We start from the raw sequence: 20,643 nt of genomic DNA on the forward strand, positions 1-20,643 counted from the left end.
TATTTCAAATGTGACTGGGGAGCATGTTACTTGAAGGAATCCTATAGTAACAATTGGAATACTTTAGGGAAGAAAAATTAATCTTAATCTAGAGTCTAAAAACTTTGTTTTTCATTGAATTTTTTCCAGATTATATGTTGATTCAATTTTTAATAATTGCTTTCCGACATTTTGCAATCTATGTTCTCTCCCTCCCTCCCATTCCTCCCCACCCAATGAGGCAGGTTGTACATGTATTATCATATAATACATATTTCTATGTTTATCATGTTGTGAAACAAAATAAACTTTAAACAATATTGATAACTGCATATCCTTTCTAATACAATGTTTATGTATTTAAAACATTATGAGAAGGGGTCCATGGGTTTTGATAGACTATGAAAAGGGCCCAGGACTTCATTAAATGGTTAAGATAAGGTTATATCACTGGATAATCTACATACAGCTAAAAAGGATCTCACCTAAAAAGGCATATAGTCCACAACTCTGATATTGCAGATGAAGAATCTAAGACCCAAGAAAGCTATTTGCCAAAGGTCACACAGGGATAGGTTAGTTAAGACACAGGATTTGAACTCAGCTCCTTTTACACCAGAGCCAGTACAAATTCCAGGGTGCTACATTGTAGCCCCTATAATTTTTTTTTTGGCAAAAGTATTAACTGTCTACAGGTCTTTAATTGATTTTTGTATTTGTTAATTTATGTATATTTGTATTTTTGCAAACTGAAAGGATATATGTAATGCCTCTCATTCCTTCTTCTTGTTCTTATTTCTCTTCTCTTGGAAAGGAAGTGTAATGTGCATGGAAGACATCACATGAGAAGAGAGTCAAGGAAAAAGATGGGGGATGGTTCACTGTACTGAAGGAAAAGGAGCTCAAGACATAAGCAGTGGAGGAGGCGTGAAGATGAGAGTGGGAGAAAGAGAGGAGATAGAGCATCTTTGGCATAGCAGGAAAAGAGAGTAGGAGGAAGTGAGAAGTGAATAGAGAAACTCTGTTGAGTTTTAAATGTGAAGGCCAGAAGTTGAACCTGCAGGGAAAGGCAAAATGATTTAAATGAAGGATCATAGGATCAAATATTTCAAGTTGGAAGGCACCTTAGTGGCCATCCGGTTTTATCCCACCCTTTACCTCTTCCATTCCCCATTTGACTGATGAAAAAAAGAATGGTGGCGGCTGGTGACTGATGAAGAAACCAAGGTCTAAAAAGATGGAACAATTTGCCCTAAGTTATCCAATTTGTTAATGACTGAGTCAAGGTGACAATACAAATATCCTGATCCAATGGACCTTCCATTGTATCTTCCTGCTTTTCTATTTATAATTTATCTGTGATGAGTGAATTAAGTGAACTATAGCATTCACCAGTCAGGCTCACATAGGTCAGTGAGTTTTCTTCTGTTTCAAGGCCAAAGACCACATTTCTAACCCAGGCCACTGAACCACACTGTTCACAAGGGAGAACTGAGAGACCGAGGAGCATTCACTCATTCCAACAACATTCAATGAGCATCTACTATGTGTTAAGGCCCAGTCAGAAATACTAAAGAGAATACAATTAAGATACTACTTGACCTCATTTAATGTGCAGCCTAGTAGTGGGCCCAAGACATGGGTACACGTTACTCTAATACATAACAACAATAAATGCTAAGTAATGTAGAAAGTCTTATAGAAGTTGAGCAGAGGGAAAAATGACTTCTGGATTGGGGTTGGGGGCATCCAGATGTTTGAGATGAAGTAAGATTTGACTCTTGAAAAACAGATAGAATTTCAATAGTAGGATGTGGAGAGGTGGGCAGGGTGGGGGTGGACTTTTATACCTAAGAAATGTTTTTAAAAGAGACAAAGAGTCCTTGTAAAGCATAGGCTACATTAAGGGAATGATTAGGAGTCCATTTGGACAATAGCATGGAATACATGAAAAGGAATATGGGGAATAAGACTGGAAAAAATATTTTAGAGCCAGATTGTTAGTTGCTTCAAATGAGCCCTTTCAAAGAGTTTGGACTTTGTTCAAATGCCAATGGGGAATCATTGACAGTATTTGAGGGAAGTGACTTAGGAAGATTACTCTGAAAACATATGCAGAATAGATTGGAGGGAGGACAGACTGGAGGCAGAGATTATTATAATAGTCTAGGCAAGAGATAATGAGGGTTTGAACTAGGAGATCAGTATAAATCCTTTATATCTATAGGAAAAATGAAAAAAGAACGATTTCCACCTTTTCTCAGTCCATCAGCAAGTATTTATCTAGTGCTTACTATGCTACTTGTGCTTCAAAGAAAAAGAAAAAAACTATTCTATCTTCAAAGAGATTACATTCTAATTAGGTAGAGAAAAATATATACTGAGCAGAAGCAAGGTACATACTAAGAGTGGATCTAGGGGCAGTTAGGTAGATTACTGGATAGAGAACTTGGAGACAGGAGGTCCTAGGTTCAAATCCTAGCTGTGTGACCCTGGGCAAGTCATTTAACCTCAATTGCCTAGCCCTTTAGGTTCTTCTGGCTTTGGAACTGGTACTTCATAATGATTCTAAGACAGAAGGTAAGGGTTTAAGAAAAAAGAAGTTATTTAAGTTGTTATGTTAATTTATTAATTAATTTACATTCTAACTTTAATTTAGTTTTCATAGCATCATAGATTTATAGCTAAAGAGAAATTAGAGGCCATTAAGTACAACTTCATTCTACAGATGATGGAATTAAAGTGCAGAGACTTGTCTATGGTCACAGCTAGCAAGTATCTAAGGCAGGATTTAAACGCAGGTCTTCTTGACTCTGAGGTTAGCTTTGTCCACTATGGTACATGCATTGCCTTCTGTCCTTCTAATGAGCTAGCGATTATATAGTGCAAAAAATTTGTAATCCTTACCCTAATCTATGAGGAAGGTCCTATTATATTCCCATTTTACAGATATGGAAACTATAGCTACAAGAAATTAAGTTATTTGCCCAAGAATCACACTGCTAAATAAGTCTTTGAGGAAGGATTTGAAAATGGATCTTTCTTCCTCTAAGTCAAGCTTTACCACTGAGTGACCTAAAAGCTTTTTTATCTTCTCCTACTCTGCCTGCCCATCTCAATTATCAAATTTGCATTCTCTTGTAGTAAGAACAGGCTGTAGTGTACAGTTGGTACTTAATAAATGATTATTTAATGAACTAATGAATGTTTGCTAAATGAATGGCGAATGAATGACAGGAAAGGGAATGAAGAGGTTTCAATAGAGACATCTCTGGTTTATATCACCTTAATTCATTTAAGGCTTTTCATTGTGAAAAGGCTCTTTTATTTATGTGTTTGCTTGTTTATTTTTTAACCCTTATCTTCTATCTTGGTATCAATTCTAAGAAGAGCACCAAGGTTAAATGACTTGCCCAGGATCATACACAAAAAAGGAGGCAAGATTTAATCCCAACTCCTCCAGACTCCAGGTCACATGGAAAGACTCTTAATGGAACCAAAGAAACTTCTAGAACCCTTGAAGAGATCTAGTTCTACGGTCCATTAGCCTGTTTGTTTTAGTCCTTGCAAGTGATGCATGCAGAGCAGTCAGGATATGGCTGACAGGAAGGGTAGGTATAGTTATGGACCTCCCTCAGTGGACCAAACTTCCAGTTTTGAAAAGTGGTTTAGTGTTCCACATTCTAAAAGACCCAAATTGCTGGCATGGCAGTAAAGTAGATGTTCCACATATCTTATGAAAGCTCCCTGGAAGAAATGGCATTTCAGCAACAAACATATACACACAATAACAATTTAAACTGTTTATTCTAATGCCTTAGGTGTAACCATGAGGAGTCAAGGTTGTTTACTATTAGATGGATATTCTTAGTCCTTGTCTTTTTTCTCTAAAGTCCCATGTATTGGTTCTGTTTCCCTAGATAATTGCTACCACAACACATGAGCCTAGGAAAGCCTCAAAAGACTAGTGATTTAACTCTCTGCCTAAATCCTTACAGCAATTGCATTGTTGGATATGTATACAATGCCTTTCAGACTAGACTGTAACTGGCATGTAGTATAAATATTAATAATAGCTAATGATTATGCAATGTTTTAAATTTTATAAACTGTTTTACATATTATTTCATTTGATCCTCATAACAACCTTGAAGTGCTATTTTCCCCCTTTTACAGATGAGGAAACAGAGGAAGAAAGAACATAAATGATTTATCAAGGGTCCCATGACTGACTAATCAATCAGTAAGTTTTTATTAAGCACCTACAATGTTCTAGAGACTCTCAAGATATGAAGACAAAAAATGAAATAGTAATTCCCTTTAATACTCAGTGCTTGACACAGTGCATGGTACTTAGTAGGTGCTTAATAAATGTTTGATTGATTAACTGATTGAGCTGTATCACTATGAATTAATATAAGTTAATGTAAAATCATTAACCCAAGCATGGACTTCTCCCAGTATCCATAATATAATACTTCTTGAGCGATGGCATAAGAGGTACACAAATCATATGGCTATGGAAGAATGACATATTAATGAGTGCCTAAGGTGTTTTTCTTAAACCTGCAATTTGTGACCCTGACTTTAAAACTATTTTGATAATTGTATTTTCAATGATTGGTTTCTTCTAAAATTCCTATGCATTTTATTTTATGCATTTAAAAATGTAATTCTGGAAAGGGACCCATAGGCTGCATGAAACTCATATAGGAGACCACAACACGTACAAAATTAAAACTCCTGACCTAAGGTCTTACTGGTCTTACTCTAGCACCAGTTCTCTCTAACTTCCTCCATACTTCTCCTTTTGTGAAATGAGAATGTGGAGACTACTCCAATTCTTTGGGGACTACCTATTCAGTGTTTTGCTTTCTTTTTCTTAGATGGATATATGAATATGTGAGTATATGAAAGACCTGCCAATACATCTATAATAGAGCTTTGTGACAAGGATCAATTAATGCCTCACTCACTCACTACCAATCAAAGGAGGGAACTCTTGGTCTGGTAGAGCCTTCCACCTATGCAGATAACAATCCATATCTGACTAAGAGATAAGATGCAGGGAGTTGCCTGGAATACACAATGGTTAAATGACTGCCCAGGGTATTACAAATTGAATTCTAACCAGGGTATTCTGGATTACAAGCTGGACACCCTATCCTCTACACTAGTCTGCCCCTCTTTAGATGGAAAAATGACAAAACAAAGTCAATCCCATTGTCCTATAAAGGACTTAGAGAGATACCTGGATGGCAGGCCAATCTAACACTCAAATGTATTGCTACTATTCCAGTCCTGAAGCCTCCATCTCTCCTTGGAGGCCACCAATTACATTGAATTATGTGGCAGTTTGGGAATGTGGGCACGTACCCATTAAGTCATGAAACTGAAAGCTAGGGCTCTTGAGGCAGAGGGTTGGTTCACTCACACATTAAACTGTCTGACTATAACTTTGGGACCCCATATCCTTTAATTAACAGAGATTGCAACATGAATTACCCAAAATTACTGGGTTGTCCTCACTAGGGCTGTAGAGGTCTGGGTATCTGCAGGAATGGAATTCAGGAATGTTTGGAGAGCAGGTTCCCTCCTCCTTCCCTCTTCCCTCTCTGAATTCTGAGTAGGCTAGATTTGGATTTTTAAATACTCTTCCTTAGATTAAGTCAATTTGCACACCTGGAAAACAACCGCTTTCCCTAAGAAGAGAGAAATAACAAAGAGAGAACACTTGTCTCCTAATCTGTGTTCTGCTCTGGAATACTGCTCAGCCAAGTTTATCTTTCATAAATGCTGACGTGAGCTATAAGACCTAATATTAGTTTCATAAACAACAGTTTCTTTTTCACAAACTATACCCCCAGGTCCCATTGACACTTTCAAGTGTTACAACAACCAGTCAGATGAGAACAGTGTGAGAAACTTTATCTTAAGTATTTACTGTTATGCTGGAATATTGCTCGGATTCCTCTGGGGCAATTCAGCACTCCGGTGGGAAATATGTGACCTCATTTGCATTTTCTAATTGAATTGCTATCAGGTTTCCTGCAAGACTGCACAAAAAAAGTTCCTCCAGAGCCCAGCACTGCTGGTATTACTGACAGAGAGACCTGCTTTAAATAGTTGCTAAAATGGGGGAAAAAGGAGAAAAAGTTAGCAAATATTTATGGCTAATCAAATGGATTCTTACACTTAAGTCTGTCAGTTTTATATCTCACCCTCAGGCAAATCCCTTTAAAGAAAATCCAGGTAAGCCCTGCTTTCAGGAAATCCCATATTATGACAATTGAAATGTACAAAACATAGATTAGATAGTTGTCTGTGTGTGTGTGTGTGTGTGTGTGATTCCTTTGTTCACCTCAGGATACAAAGGCAGCCAAGCCTAGTGGGAACACCAGAAGAGCCAGGCTCTGATATTGGCTCCCCAAATTACTATGGGCAAATTTTCTACACTTTATGAGCATCATTTTCTTCACCAGTAAGATAAGTATAATACCTACCCTATCTACCTCATAGAGTTGTGACTGAAGTGTTTTAAAATGCTACATAAAAGTGATCTATTATTGTCATTGTTATAGAAAGGATTCACTTCAGTGTTCCCTCAAGTAGAATTCACTCACTCAGTTTTGATGCTTTATTTACAGATTCCCCCACTGAAGTCACCAGCTAGAGACTGGCATATTAGTTAGAATTCTGGACTTGGAGTCAGGGGAACCTGGACTCAAATTCTGCCCCAGGAATTTGCTAGTTGTGTTACTCTGGGGAAATCACTTAACAAATCAATAAACAGAGGGCAGCTTGGCTGCTCAGTTCATTGAGAGCCAGACCTAAAGATTGGAGGTCTTTGGTTCACATTTAGCCTCAGACACTTCCTAACTGTGTGACCCTGGGCAAGTCACTTGATCCCCATTGCCTCCCCCTTACCACTCTTCTGCCTTGGAACCAATACACAGTATTGATTTTAAGAAGAAAGAAAAGTTGTTTTTTTTTTCTTTTTATGTCAATAAGCATTTTATTATGCACTTAAGATGTGCCAGAAACTATGCTAAATGCTGGGAATACAAAGGCAGAAAGTTCATTCCCTCAAGGAGCTCATAAACCAGTGGAGAGATGGCATCACATCCAAACAACTGTGTACAAACAAGAGATATGGAAGGAAAATTGGAAATAATCTCAGAGGAAGGTGCTAGCATTGTGAAGTACTGGGAATGACTTCTCATAGAAGTTGGGACTTTAGCTGAGGCTTGAAAGAAATCATGGAAACCAGAAGGTAGAAATGAGAAGATAGAATTCTTGGCAGAGGGAACTTCAGTTTCTCATCTGTAAAGTAGAAATAATGATAATTTCTGCCTCAGAAAGTTGTTGGGAAGATCAACTAAGAACATACATGTAATGTGCTTTAAAACTATTAGCAATTATCACTGATGATGATCACAAAATCTCCCACTATTGCCCCACGATGATATGTAGATAATCAGAGGTTCCCAAAAGCTATACCAAAGGATCCCAATAACTGGCAGGTACTACCCAAGTTGGAAAGTACTAAATTAGTCAAATATTGTCTTGACAGCGAATGTTTGACATCTAAGGACCAAACTAGCTAGGTGGAGAGAGGATTATGACCAGGAGGTTAGGCATCAGGTGATTTTTTTTTTCCTTTTGGCAATAACAACTCATCAAACTGTCTTACTAAGGTGTGGGGGTGATGCCATCTGCTTGGATTTCACCCGTTGAAATCATGTATCATTTGAAGTGCTGAAGAAAGCTTACAGATCATTAGTTACTAGATGGAGGGTGGGTGAGAGAAACTTAAAGCTACTATCTGAGGGGCCATGGCAAATTGGAGCTCTAATAGAAATGAGAATATAACTCAATATATCTCTAAATAGCTTCTCTTCTTTCAGGGGTATTATCACTCTTCCAGTTTTCCTGGCCAAAAAACTTGGAGTCATTGGTTTTCCTCTGCTTCTTTCAATGGCAACAATAACAATAATACAGTATAAACAGGTAAATGTGTGTGTATGTGCATATATTTATGTGTGTATATACATGCTTGTGTGTATCTATGCATACACATGTGGATACATATATATGGGTGTGTGTGCCCATATGTTTGTGTCTGGATGTATGCATGCAACTAGGTGGCACAATAGATAGAGATCCAAGCTTAGAATCAGGAAGACTTAAGTTTAAATCCAGATTTAGACCATTACCAGCTGTGTGACCCTGGGAAAGTCATTTCTTCTTGCCTTGTTTTTCTTATCTATAAAATGGGGATAATGGGCACCTACCTCCTAGTATTGTAGTGAGAGAATGAAGTGAGAGAGAAAGAAAAATGCACAGAGATGCAGGGTGAAAAGCATAAGGTCTTGGCTGGAATGCAAAGGAGAAGGATTCTGAAAAAGAATGGAAAACCAGGATAAAGAGCAGAGATGAAGCTGAAGCTGAAGAGTTCCTGGGTCACTCAGAACTCTGAGGGGCTTTTGGGAGATAACTGGCAGCCCTGAGGAGCAGTTGGGGCAGTGAGAGAAGTTCCCAGCTCTCGACTACTATTTCTCTCTCTCCGATCTTGTTTGTTGTTCCTTGTGTGGTCCCACTTTTTGGATCCTGTCTGTTCCTGAATTATTCCAGCCTATTCTTGATCTTGTTTTAAATCTACCTGTAAGACTCTGAAGAGGAAACCCAGCTTGAACCTGACCTGATTTTTTATCACTATAACTTCTGTAGAGAGTAATCTGTAGACCCTGGTGACACTTTCACCTGGCCATCAAAACTTATCCAGCCAACTTGATCTATTGACTTTTTCTGAAGACTGTTTTGGAGAGGCCATAGATTAGGGAAGTCAGGACAGGGATTTTGGGGGTACAGCATAATCAGGTTAGGGTATGAGATAGCTTAGAAGAAAAAGAAGAAAGGCTTGTGAAAGCCTTTTAGTTTGTGGTTGAAGAATAGATTTCTTAGCCTAAGGACCTCCTTGGCCCTCTTCCCACACCCAGTCCTTGTTAGTTTAACTCATTAAAACAGTTTTTTTGTGACAACTATATAGCAGTCAGATTACGTTTGAAAGATTTCCAGAATTGAGCATAGCCATCTTGGCCTCTGATCCTGAGAGAAACAGAGATAACAGACTTCTTTGTTGAGTGGCAAAACCCACATCTTTCAGTAGTGAGGGTCCAATGAGATATATTTATAAAATGCCTGACATATAGAAGGAAAATGTTAGCTTTTATTATTATCATATGTGTATGTGCATTTATATATATACATATATTTATATGTATATATGCTTTTAGAGTAAGAAATCATAATTTCATTGAATAATAATCATAATGACTCATAATGCCTTTGGATTTGTCAAATGTAAGCTTAGGATGGAGTCTCTGAAATGGCTAAGATTCATGGACTGAATCAAAAAGTCCCTCATAGGAAATATCCACATGAAACCAGCCAAAAAAGTGTTGACAAAGAAGCATCAAACAAATGGCTAAATAATATGGATTTCTTTGTCAGAATGGAGTGGCTTATAATGACAATTCAGGACCAGGTCACTGCCATGGAAAAAGAAGAAGAGTTATCCTTTAGGAGTCTAGACTTGCCAAGATCAATGTAGATAACACAAGGAAAAGGTAGAACTTCTGAAATGCATCAATGCAGACTAAAAAAATCAAGTACCTATTGAATACCTAGCCAGACATGACATACATCAGAGGCTGCCTATCTTTCACGTATTAAAGGATGGCCAATTCCTTTACAGTAAATTCAGACCTGGAATATCCTAGAAAACTCAATCCATCCAGAGCACAAGAGCCATACCATTATTCTAGCCTGAACTGTTTCCCACAACTTCCAGGATAACCACAAAAGCTTAAGAACACTGTTTTTAATTGATGTGACCAAGCTACATAGAACTTTCAGAATATGAAGATCAATAAGATGGGCTCAAAATTAAAAGTGAAGAGTATGAGAGACTTTATTATTTTTGTTGTCCACTCTGTTCCTGGAGTTGAGGAGAGTGATTTGAGTAAGGCCACACAACTTATAAGTTTCAGAGCAAGTATTCAAATTTAGTTCATTGATTTTTCTGGTACATTATAGTCCTGGTCTTCTCAATGAGTATTTCAAGTCCATTTCTTTGTGATTGGAAAATTATAAGAATGATAATAGATGACAATTACATAGTGCTTTAAGATTTATAATATAATTTACATGCATTTTCTCATTTGATCCTTGTAGTATTTTTGGGAGGAGAATAGCACAGGTACTTTTGTCTTCATTTTATAGAAAAGGAAACAGGTTTGGTGATTTGCCCTTGAAGTTAGCATTTAGACTGAAGTCTCCAAGGATTCCAAAAGCACTCTTTCCACTACACCAGGATGTATGCACTAGAGTCTGCTCAAATAGATTCAGCCAATTGTTAAGTTTTCCATGTGGGAAAACACCTGGGCAATCTGCAAACACTGATTGGCTTATCTTATTGTTCTTTTGATTGTCTAGACTTAAGAAAGTGACAGAGTATATTAATAATGTAGATCAAACTTAAATGTGTGTTATAGGTAGAATTTTTTTGAGGGGAGGTGGTGGCAGGGGTGGAGACACATTTACCACCAACACACTGCACTATACCATGGCGGCTTATTGGTTATGGCTTTCAGTTCCTCATGACTCAATATAACTCAGAACATCCCCCATTCTGTATGACCAAGGTTATAATTAGGATAAGAAACTCATCACATAATATAAAAATCAAGGCCAATGCATTTTTAAGGCAGAATTAACATTTAAGTCTAGAAATAAATCATGTCGACTCATTCAGGCAGAACGAATTACAACACTTCAGAAAAAAAAAAAAACTTGCTTGTTGTTCATTAGGGACAAATTTAGAATGCATCTCTTCATGCATTATAAAAGAACAAAAATTCCCACCTAATGGGAATTGATCAGATACATTTTTGCCACAATCAAACTAGGAAAATGTTTCTCTGGTTTTTGGTTTAGGTCAACATGAGTTCTTATCCAATGGAAGGGACCCAACATGGAATGTAGTCTTGATCTCTCATACAACTGTGGTTTCCTTAATACAGTGGTTCTTAAAATGTGAACTGGGGACTTCCTGGGGAGACCCTGGGTCCCTTTCAGGCCCACAAGGTCCAAACTACTAAGATGTTTAAGTCCTGATATAATAAATATAGATAGATATAACTCACATAAATAAAAGTTTTTTGGGGAAGGAGGACTTCAATAATTTTTTAATGAATTAGTTTTATTTTCCAATTAAGATCTTTCTTTCCCTTTCACCCTCCCTCTCTTTCATTAAGAAAGTAAGAAAAGAATATATATCCTGTTGCAAAGATGTATAGTGTAAGAGTTAAAATAGGGGTCTTGACAAAATAAGAGAGCAGTTTTTAATAATTTAAGTTTTAATGCGAATACAGTAGAGTTGTAAATTAATATTATCCCTTTAAGTCAGAGAAAAGAAAACTTCTAGCAGCTTTAAATGATTAACAATTTAATTTAATTAAAACAGAAATAATAAAAGAATATAGTAAAAAGAATATAATAAAGGAGAGAAATATAGGAAAGAGGTAAATTTCCTAATGTCTATACTAGTTATCCTATAACTACCTATAATTACTACCTAAAACTGCTTATATCTACCTATAATTGCCTATAACTACCGCTAATAACAACCACCCCACAAAGTTCCAACCCAATCCAGCCCAATCAAAACTAACCCAATCAGTGTTTAATCCAACCCCAATTTGGTCTGTCAATAAAGACCAGCCACCTCCCAACCCAGAAAAGGTCAAATGCCCTCTAAAGGCTAAAGCCAAAAAGTTCTCTCAGTAAGCTCATGCCTGCCTTTATATTCTAGCAACTAAATGCCAACCACCAACTCAAAACACCACCAGCAACCAACCTCCAACAACCAACTCACACCCAGCAGCCAAGTTACCCCCTAACTGCCAATCCTAAATGTCTGCAACTGACTTCCCTTTTTCTATCTCATTTCCTGTCTCTATAGTTCCTATTTCCTGTCACTGTGGGCTGGTTAATCCCTATACATCTTCATGGTAAGAGGACCTCCAGGACCCCTGTTAAATAAAAAAAAAGGAATAAAGAATTCATTTTTATAATAGTCAAAGTAAAACAAATCCCACACTAGCCACATAAAAAAAAAAGTCTCAATGTACCATGAGTCTAAATGAGCAACATATTTCATCATGTGTCTTTTGGAAATAGGGCTGATCATTCTCTTTATCAGAGTTCACCAAACTTTGAAAGTAATTTATTTTTACAATATCATTGTCCTTATATACATTTTTCTCCTGATTCTGCTCACTACTCTTTATCAATTCATATAAGTCTTCTTGGTTTTCTCTGGAGTAATTTCTTATAATACTGTAACATTCCATCAAATACACATATCAAAACTTGTTCATTACTTCCCCAATTAATGGATACCACCTTAGTTTTCAATATTTTGTTGCCAAGACCAGAACTGCTATAAATATTTTTGTATTTGTGAGTTTTTTAAAAAAAATCTCTTTGGGGGTATAATGTTGGTAGTGGTATTTCTATGTCAAAGGGTATACACAGGTTAATAGCTTTTTGGGCATAGATCCAAATTGTTTTCCAGAATGGCTGGACCATTTCCCAGTTCTAGCTGGGCAATAATGTATCTGTTTTCCCATAGCCTCTCTAGCACTTTTTATTTTTCCTTTTTATAACTTTTACAATCTAATGGGTTTGAAATGGAATCCCAGAGTTGTTTTAATTTGTATTACCTAGCTATCAATAGCTTGGATTTCTTCTGGAAACTGTTTAAAGCTTTTGGCCATTTATCAATTGGGGAATGGCTTCCTATTCTTTTAAATTTGAATAATTTCTCCAAATACCTTAGAAATGAGACCTTTATTAGAAAACCCTGCTAAAAAGATTTCCCCCAATTACTTGCTTCTCTTCAGCTATTAACTTCATTTGCTTTGGTCCTCAATAATTTTTAAGAGTACAAAGAATCTTAGGACCATAATGTTTGAGAACCATGGACTCAATAGATAAAAGAGAAAGTGGAGGTCTGGTCTGAATAAACCAGTAGATTTCTTCACTCTCCTCTTTGTTTATGGGACTTGTTCATGGCATCTAGCAAAAAAAACTTGACACAAACTCAGGAAATATTTGTTGATATTGAACAGTCATCTGAAGTACTTTAGTGGGACTTAACCATTTAATCCATAGTTAGGAATTCTGGTAGCTGGGGTAAATTCTTTTGGGGGAAAATAAGGGTATGGAAGATGAGGTATAATCACTTCTATGCTTACTAGAAATAAACTGGAGAGTAATCATGAGAGGAATTCATAGTGTTTGAAGGGGTAGAAAGGACTGAATTTGTCTTATTGGGAAGGAGAAAGAGTGACCTGGATATTTACAGATGATAGCAACAAGTCTAGGATAAGATGGTTTCAGTGAGCAACAGAAGATTGAAAAAAATATAAGAGTAAAAGATGTTGGACAAAGGGGAGTTTGTTAATAAGAACAAGGATTCCTGAGGACACAGTAGACAGAAAGGGCAAATGAGAATAGGGATTGGGAATACTGGGGCTGAATAGAGTATAGGGTGGGGTAAGAGCCTTGCATGCCTTTAAGCTCAGGCTGACCCCAGGAAGACCCATGAGCCCCCAAATAAGGTAATCATGAAAAAGAGTCTAACCATGGAAAATCCATTTCTTGTAGAGAAGCCTAAGGGTCATGGGACCCTGGGATGTACTAACTTGGGGACCAGGAAAGAGAGCAGGGTGGTGAAAGGAATCAGCCAGTTGAGCAGTCTAGTACATACAGAGTAAGAAGTGTCCCCTTCCAGATGTCAGCACCTGTGGCAAAACCTTAGCTATTTTGTACTAATTCTAGCTCTGCTGAATACTGGTCACCCAGGTGCTACAATGCCATTTTTATAACTATGTGTACTGTCTCAATAAATAAAACCAATAAATATAAAAAACTGAGCATCAAAACACCTACAAATTGTAATATGATATAAGTATACCTCTTGCCATCCCCACCTTTGATTGGATAATCATTTACTAAGTACCCATTAAAACAATCATCATGGATATTTAAAATTAACCTTTTAGGAAATAGTGTCACAAACTTTCAAATAAGTGGCACTTTTCAAAGAGATGCATCTATCAATAAAAAAATACTTATTGAAAGGCAATGCGATATGAAAGAAAGAGGAGTATATGGGAACCAGAGTCAAAGATATGGGTTTGAGCCCCAACTCTCCCATTTACTAGTTCTGTGACTTTGTATAATTTATAACCTGAATCTGTTTCCTCATCTATAAAATGGGATAACCCAAAGGGTTATTGCAAGAGTTAAATGGAATAATCCCTATAAAGCACTTTGTAATGATAAAATGCCATATGAAAATTATTATTATTATTAGTGTAGCAATAGTAGTGGTAGTTGCTATTGTTCTCATCTTTTTATTTTACTTCATCAAATCAACTGAAAATGGTCCTAAGGAAAGTCACTTTCTTATTATCATTCTTTTATATTTATTGTTCCATGAAGTAATGCATGGGTAGGTAAAACTGATTTTTGAAATGAAAGAAAAGTATTGGGCTACATGTTCTAGAATTTCACTAAAGCATTAAAAACATCTTTGAAATAGCTCCAGTAGCAGAAAAGATGTAAGGGATGATCTATATCTCATCTTCTTCCCTCATAAGTTTGATTTCTTCAACTAGGTCTCTATATTTTGAAAGTTCTTCAAGCTATGGCACTTGGAAATTATGAGGTTTTGGCACAGTGACAGTTACTATAAACATTATTCTTAAATTTTTGTATATCAATATCCAAATTCAAAGATTTGGGGGCAATAGCTCTATCTGAGATGTTCCATTTCTCATTGTTTATTTGTGGTATTCTCAAGAACACTTGAAGTTCTGTATTTGTTGCATGGAGATTTGCTGTCTTTTAGTTTATGGAAGATAGCAAATGTCTGATGTAATGCTATCCACCAGATTGTCTTGAAAGATATTTGGCTCTCCGTAGCAGTGCTCTTTGATAATGCCATCTTTCTTCTAATTGTTCTTACCATTACAAAACTAGCTATTAATACTGTTGTGGGTAAGTTCTGCAATGTTTTCACACTTTTGGCCAAATTTTATGGAATGCAAAATATTATGAATTCAAAAAGGACTTTTCAGAAATCTTGTCTAAGCATGCAAAGTTTTTATTGCAAATCATTTAAGACTTTTTGTAAATCATCAATTTTATTAATGGGTAGAGTCTCTGGAGTTTGTGATTAAATGATTATCCATGACTTGAGGTCTTTTTGCTTTTTCCTCTCTAGAATTTGGAAGCTCCTAAATCTTAGTTCTTATTTAACTAATCTGGATATTGGGATAAAATTAATTTCTTATGATTGCCCTGCATTGCCCTGCAATATGTTGTGTAACTTGAAGCTCAGTGTACCATTGACAAAAAGTAGTTCTCAAAAGTCCTTACCTATATCTAGCGAGGTATGTTTATAATTTTGTCATGATAGTATACGTGGTATACTATAATAATACATTGTATGACATATGGTGAAAGTAATAAGAATAGCTAGCATTTATACAAAACTCAAAGGGTTATAAAACACCTTCCATATATTAATTCATTTGACCTTCCCAATAATCCTCTGAGGCATGTACTGCTATTAGCCTTTGTTTTACAGATGGGAAAACTTAAAACAGAGAGCTTAAGTGACATAAGTTATTTGTGCAGCAGGGTCTGAGATAGGATTTAAACTTACATCTTCATGATTCCAAATGCTATTCTCTATTGACTGTGCCATCTATCTGCCCCTAATTAAGAATCGTCACAATAATATTTCTCATCTTTTGATGACATTCAAATAGAAAGAGTCCTGGTACTGTCACTATGGTCACTAAGAACCTACTACATTCTCAGTTCTTTGCTAGACACACTATATAGGGAGGGGAGGGCAAGGTCCAGAAGAAAAGAATCCCCTCCATACAGGAGTTGTCAACAAGATTTTTGGTAATACATATATAACAAAAATGAAACAACAGATAATACAAGTTAAACATAATTAACCCCTAAATTGTATGTTAAGAAGTCAGAAAAGAGTAAGGTCATTAACTGCTAGAGCAGTTAGGTAAGACTTTAGAGGCAGAGATCCTTGAAGGATGAACTAGAAGTGGGATAAGCAGAGAGGAGAGGTGGAGTCTATTCCTTTAATCCAATTGAAGCAAAGACAGGAAAGTAGACATGTATTAACATGGTATGGACAATGAGAAGGCAACTGTGATTAAAGTAGAATGTACCTACTAGAGAGTAGTGGGGAAAAAGAGATTGTTTCTTGGATTGTGGAAGACCTTGAAAGTCCAACAGAGTGTAGTTTTGAAAAATAGAACCAAGGTGGCGAACCTATGGCATGTGTGCCAGAGGGGGCACCCAGAGCCCTCACTGTGGGCACTCCTGCTGTCACCTCAGCATAGAGTTTGTACTAGAAAAGAGGGGGGTGGGGCTGGGCTGCTCCCCTGTCACTATCTACACATGCCAGAGGACATTTCTCATATCACTGCCCCTCTAAAAGTTTCACCATCACTGCAATAGAACACAAGGTGTCATTGAAATATTTTTGAGAGGAGAACATTGCAATGAATTTAAGGAGTAGCTATGGAAAGACCTGCATAAAAATGTAATGTTGGAAATGGAATATGACTTATATTATTAGACTCAGTTGATGTATTACTTAATTTTGCTAAACTGCTTTTTTATTTGTGGTTATAAGAGTAGGTTTACTGAGGATAAGAGGATGTATGGACTTGGTAATGATGATGACAGAAAAACAAAAGATATTAATAAAAATTCTAAAAAAATAAAGAGGCATTGAAGGAAAGTTAATCTCTTTCCTCTCTCTGAAGTCCTACTCCAATGCACTATCATAGTTGCTTGCAGCTCTCAAAGATTACACGGGAAGTGTCTCTGTTTATTTCATTCTATATCAGATCATGTCTTCCTATGTATGTTTCTCTAAATCTAATACTCTAAATAAATTCATCATTTTTACAGTGTACATTACACTGTACATTCATATGACAGAATCATTGGGCATCTTTATTGTTTCCAGTTTTTTGCTACTAAAAAAAAAGCTGTTGTGAATAGTTTTGTCTATGTATGTCTATATGTGTGTGTATGCACATGTGTATGTGTATATATGTATATGAATATATGTACACAAATAAGGAAGCAACTACATTTTTTTTATTCAAGATCCTACTGCTGGGCATATGCTCCAAGGAGATCAAAGATAGAAAGGTCCCACATAAACCAAATTATTCACAGCAACAGTTGTTAGTAGAGAAGAACTGGAATCTATGAAGATGCCCACTGATTTTGGTATAGGAATGCATGGCATGTGTACATATGTACATATATGTTTTCATGTATGCATGCACGTGCATATGTATCTGTATAGACACACATACAGAATGATCTCCTGAAGGACAATGAAAAGCTGAGACCTATCTATGCCAGTGGAAGCTGCTGTCACTTTAATGAAACCACAGGTTTTTCTGAGAAATGAAGTAATCTTTTCAGGAACAAGTAGGAGAGATTTTGCCTATTGTCTCCTTGCCTCTCTCCCATTTTGTTCAATCATTCCATGCTACTAACTAAAATTGTGACTCCAGTCTTTCTTTTCCAGGTCTAGGGATAACAAGGCTTTCACAAATCTACATTTTGTAGTCCTTTTTGGTTGGGGGAAATGTCGGTGCTGGTACTATTGTAAGACTGGAGGTGCAAGCAATTGTACTTACGAAGGATAATTGCAATCATAATCAGTCATTTGCACCTTCCAGCAGAGGAGCAAGTGATTAATTGCATCAGAAATCATTTCATTAACACAACTAATAAAAGGTGTCATTATGTTTTCAATTAATGCCTTTTATCTGAGGACTTCAACAGAGTTTCAAGTATATCAAGAGTTTATATATGAAGTCCACATTTTCACCCAGGCATCTGGTGCTCAAAGAAATTTTAGGTTCATAAATTGTAGTCATATACTTTCCCATTTCATGTATGCACACTCACTCCTTCTATCCCACTACACTCTTCTCCCCCAAACAGTAGAAAGTGCTAGAAGAGATTTCAATGAGAAAACCCATCCATCCCTATTTGTCTGCAGATGGAACTTTTCTCTCAAATAATTGTAGGAGAGTAAACTGCCCTATTCCTTTAGAAAAGACAGTTTCCAGAAGAGGTGAAAAATAGAAGGCAGAAAAAATCAGAAAACTTAGTCCCAGATCTGATGTGCACTAGCCATAGAAACATTTTCTCTATTTTTTTATTTTTCTTTTTGCAATGAAATGTAACACAATATCCTACTGTCCATGACAACAGGAAGAAAAAAGTTATAGAGAATATTCTTCTGTATGGTTTCTTGAACATGCTATTCTTTTCTGAAGACAATTTTTCTCCTAACCAGTCAAGTGTGTGCTTTTATGCACATCTGTGTGCATGCTTACTGTAAGCATAAAGCTCTTTGACCCTTAGTTTCCTCATCCACAAAATGGGAATTATGTTACTGGTCCTTCCTACCTCATAGATTTATGGTGAGGAAAGTGTTTTATAACTCTCAAAATGTTATAGATATGTAAGTTATCATCATCCTTATAATTAATGAGGTTCTAAATGTGGAGACTGAACTTATTTATTTTTGATAATTCAATATAATTTATTTCCTTTATAATCCTAGATTTTTTTATTTTATGTATTAAAACATTATTTTCTGAAGAGATCAATAGGCTTTAGTGGACCACTAAATGGGTCCATGACTCCTAAAAGTTTATGAACACCTTGTTATAAATAAATATGGAATGCAACGAATGGCTCTTAGCCAAGAACTTTTGGACAAGTCACCTATCCTCCCTAAGCTTATCTGCCAAATAAGGATGATTCTAGAATCACAGAGCTAGAAGAACAAGATCATAATTCCTGGCCTACATAGTTCAGTGTGTTTTTTTAGGGACCCAATAATGTTCATGAAAATATTATATACTGTTACATATTATGCAAATATCAGAGCTTGTTATTATTTCAAGCACCACATAAGGGGTTCTCCCAGTCTTTTAAGGTGCTACATTGCCATAATATATAGAATTTTTTTTCAAATATCAAACTCCCAACTCCTATAATTTTCCTCTTCTGTCATTCTTTCAGGTAAAACAGAATTTCTACTCATCAAAAAAGCCAAGAAAATAGGCTTTCATTTCAATGAAGATAATTACTAATTCTCCCATGAGTCTTTTATTCTCCAGCCTCAACTATCCCAGTCCTTTATTAATATTGACCAGTTATTGAAAACTGCAGGTTATTCCAATCAATATGTTATCCATCATTAATAAACTGGATACTTGTGATGATGGAACAGAAGCAGGGTGACTTGTGAAAAGGCTATTTTTCTAAATGACATTGTCTTATTTTAGTGTTTTCATTCCCTAGCCTTTTGGGAAATATTTATAAAATATTTCATTTTTTCTAATTCCATGTAAAAACAATTAAAAAAATTTTTTTTTAAAAGGTGGAGTTCCGATTTCTTTCCTCCTATGCCCCTCACTAATATGACAAGTAATTTGATTTCGGTTAAACATGCAGTCATGTAAAACATATTTCCATATTAGTCATGTGAAAGAAAAAAATATACCAAAAAAATCTCTGGGAGACTTTTAAAGAGATTTTGTCACTATGGTATGAAAGAGATCATAGCAATATTTCAACTACCTAGCTCTTTCTTTAGGAAACAAAAACCATGCCAGGCTTGTCCATGAATCTATTCCACCACGAGATATAGTTGTTGTCCTTACCTTATGAACAGAGTGGGGAAAGATCTTTTCCCCTACCAATAGTCGGACTATTGCATCCCATCTCTCCATGGGCTGGTAGTCCCATACAGTCACCACAAATGCAATCTGTCTAGGGGGGAGTTGCATCTCCCGGGCAGCAAAGACTGTCCCATCAGGCCCCACTTTGAAATCCAAGTTGTTGGTCTCATATTGCACTCCCTTGGTACTGCTGCAGCTGCTGAATTTTACTAGAAGAGAGGACAAAGAAAGGGGGAGATATGTCATGATATAACTCTTGATCAGGAAAAATACCTAAGAAAAACTACACCCACAAATCAAACGTATCTTCACAGGTTTCATTTTTCCATGGCATGTTTAATATCTCAAAGAAACATGGAGGGGGCAGAGAATGATTTAATTGTTATTTTGACCTTCATGAAGATATTGTCTTTTATCTTCATATGCAGGAGAATTTGCTACTAGCCTTTAAAAAAGCAGAGGGGAGGGGGCTACCTGATACATTTTCATTATATCTAAAGCACAGCTATTTTCCTTTCCAACAAATGGATTTCTCTTTTGTCACTATGATCTCAGTATTTTCTACCTAAAGTAAGTTCCTTGCTTCAGTTGCCTGCCTACCACATGCAAAACCCTTTTCATGATAAATGGATACTTAAAAACCCTTAATTATTTTAGTTTTTTCCATGAGAAGGCAAAGTGCTGGAAAAGTTTAAAAAAATGGCGGGGAGATGCAATCTAAGAAATATTATATGATATCAGGCAGACCACCAAAGGAGAACCGTAA

At 36.4% G+C, this 20,643-nt stretch overlaps 1 protein-coding gene across 1 annotated transcript in view; it reads right to left on the reverse strand.

The window, feature by feature from the left end:
- The window catches only part of CDH4 (cadherin 4), a 1,204,972-nt gene that overhangs the window by 444,943 nt on the left and 739,386 nt on the right, over nucleotides 1–20,643 (reverse strand). The window contains exon 3 of the mRNA XM_007475618.3: nucleotides 19,860–20,086. Within this exon, the coding sequence (XP_007475680.1) occupies nucleotides 19,860–20,086 (227 nt within the window). The remainder of the gene's footprint in view (nucleotides 1–19,859; nucleotides 20,087–20,643) is intronic.

This window comes from Monodelphis domestica, chromosome 1, assembly GCF_027887165.1.
Source record: "Monodelphis domestica isolate mMonDom1 chromosome 1, mMonDom1.pri, whole genome shotgun sequence".
Taxonomy (NCBI): Eukaryota; Metazoa; Chordata; class Mammalia; order Didelphimorphia; family Didelphidae; genus Monodelphis; species Monodelphis domestica.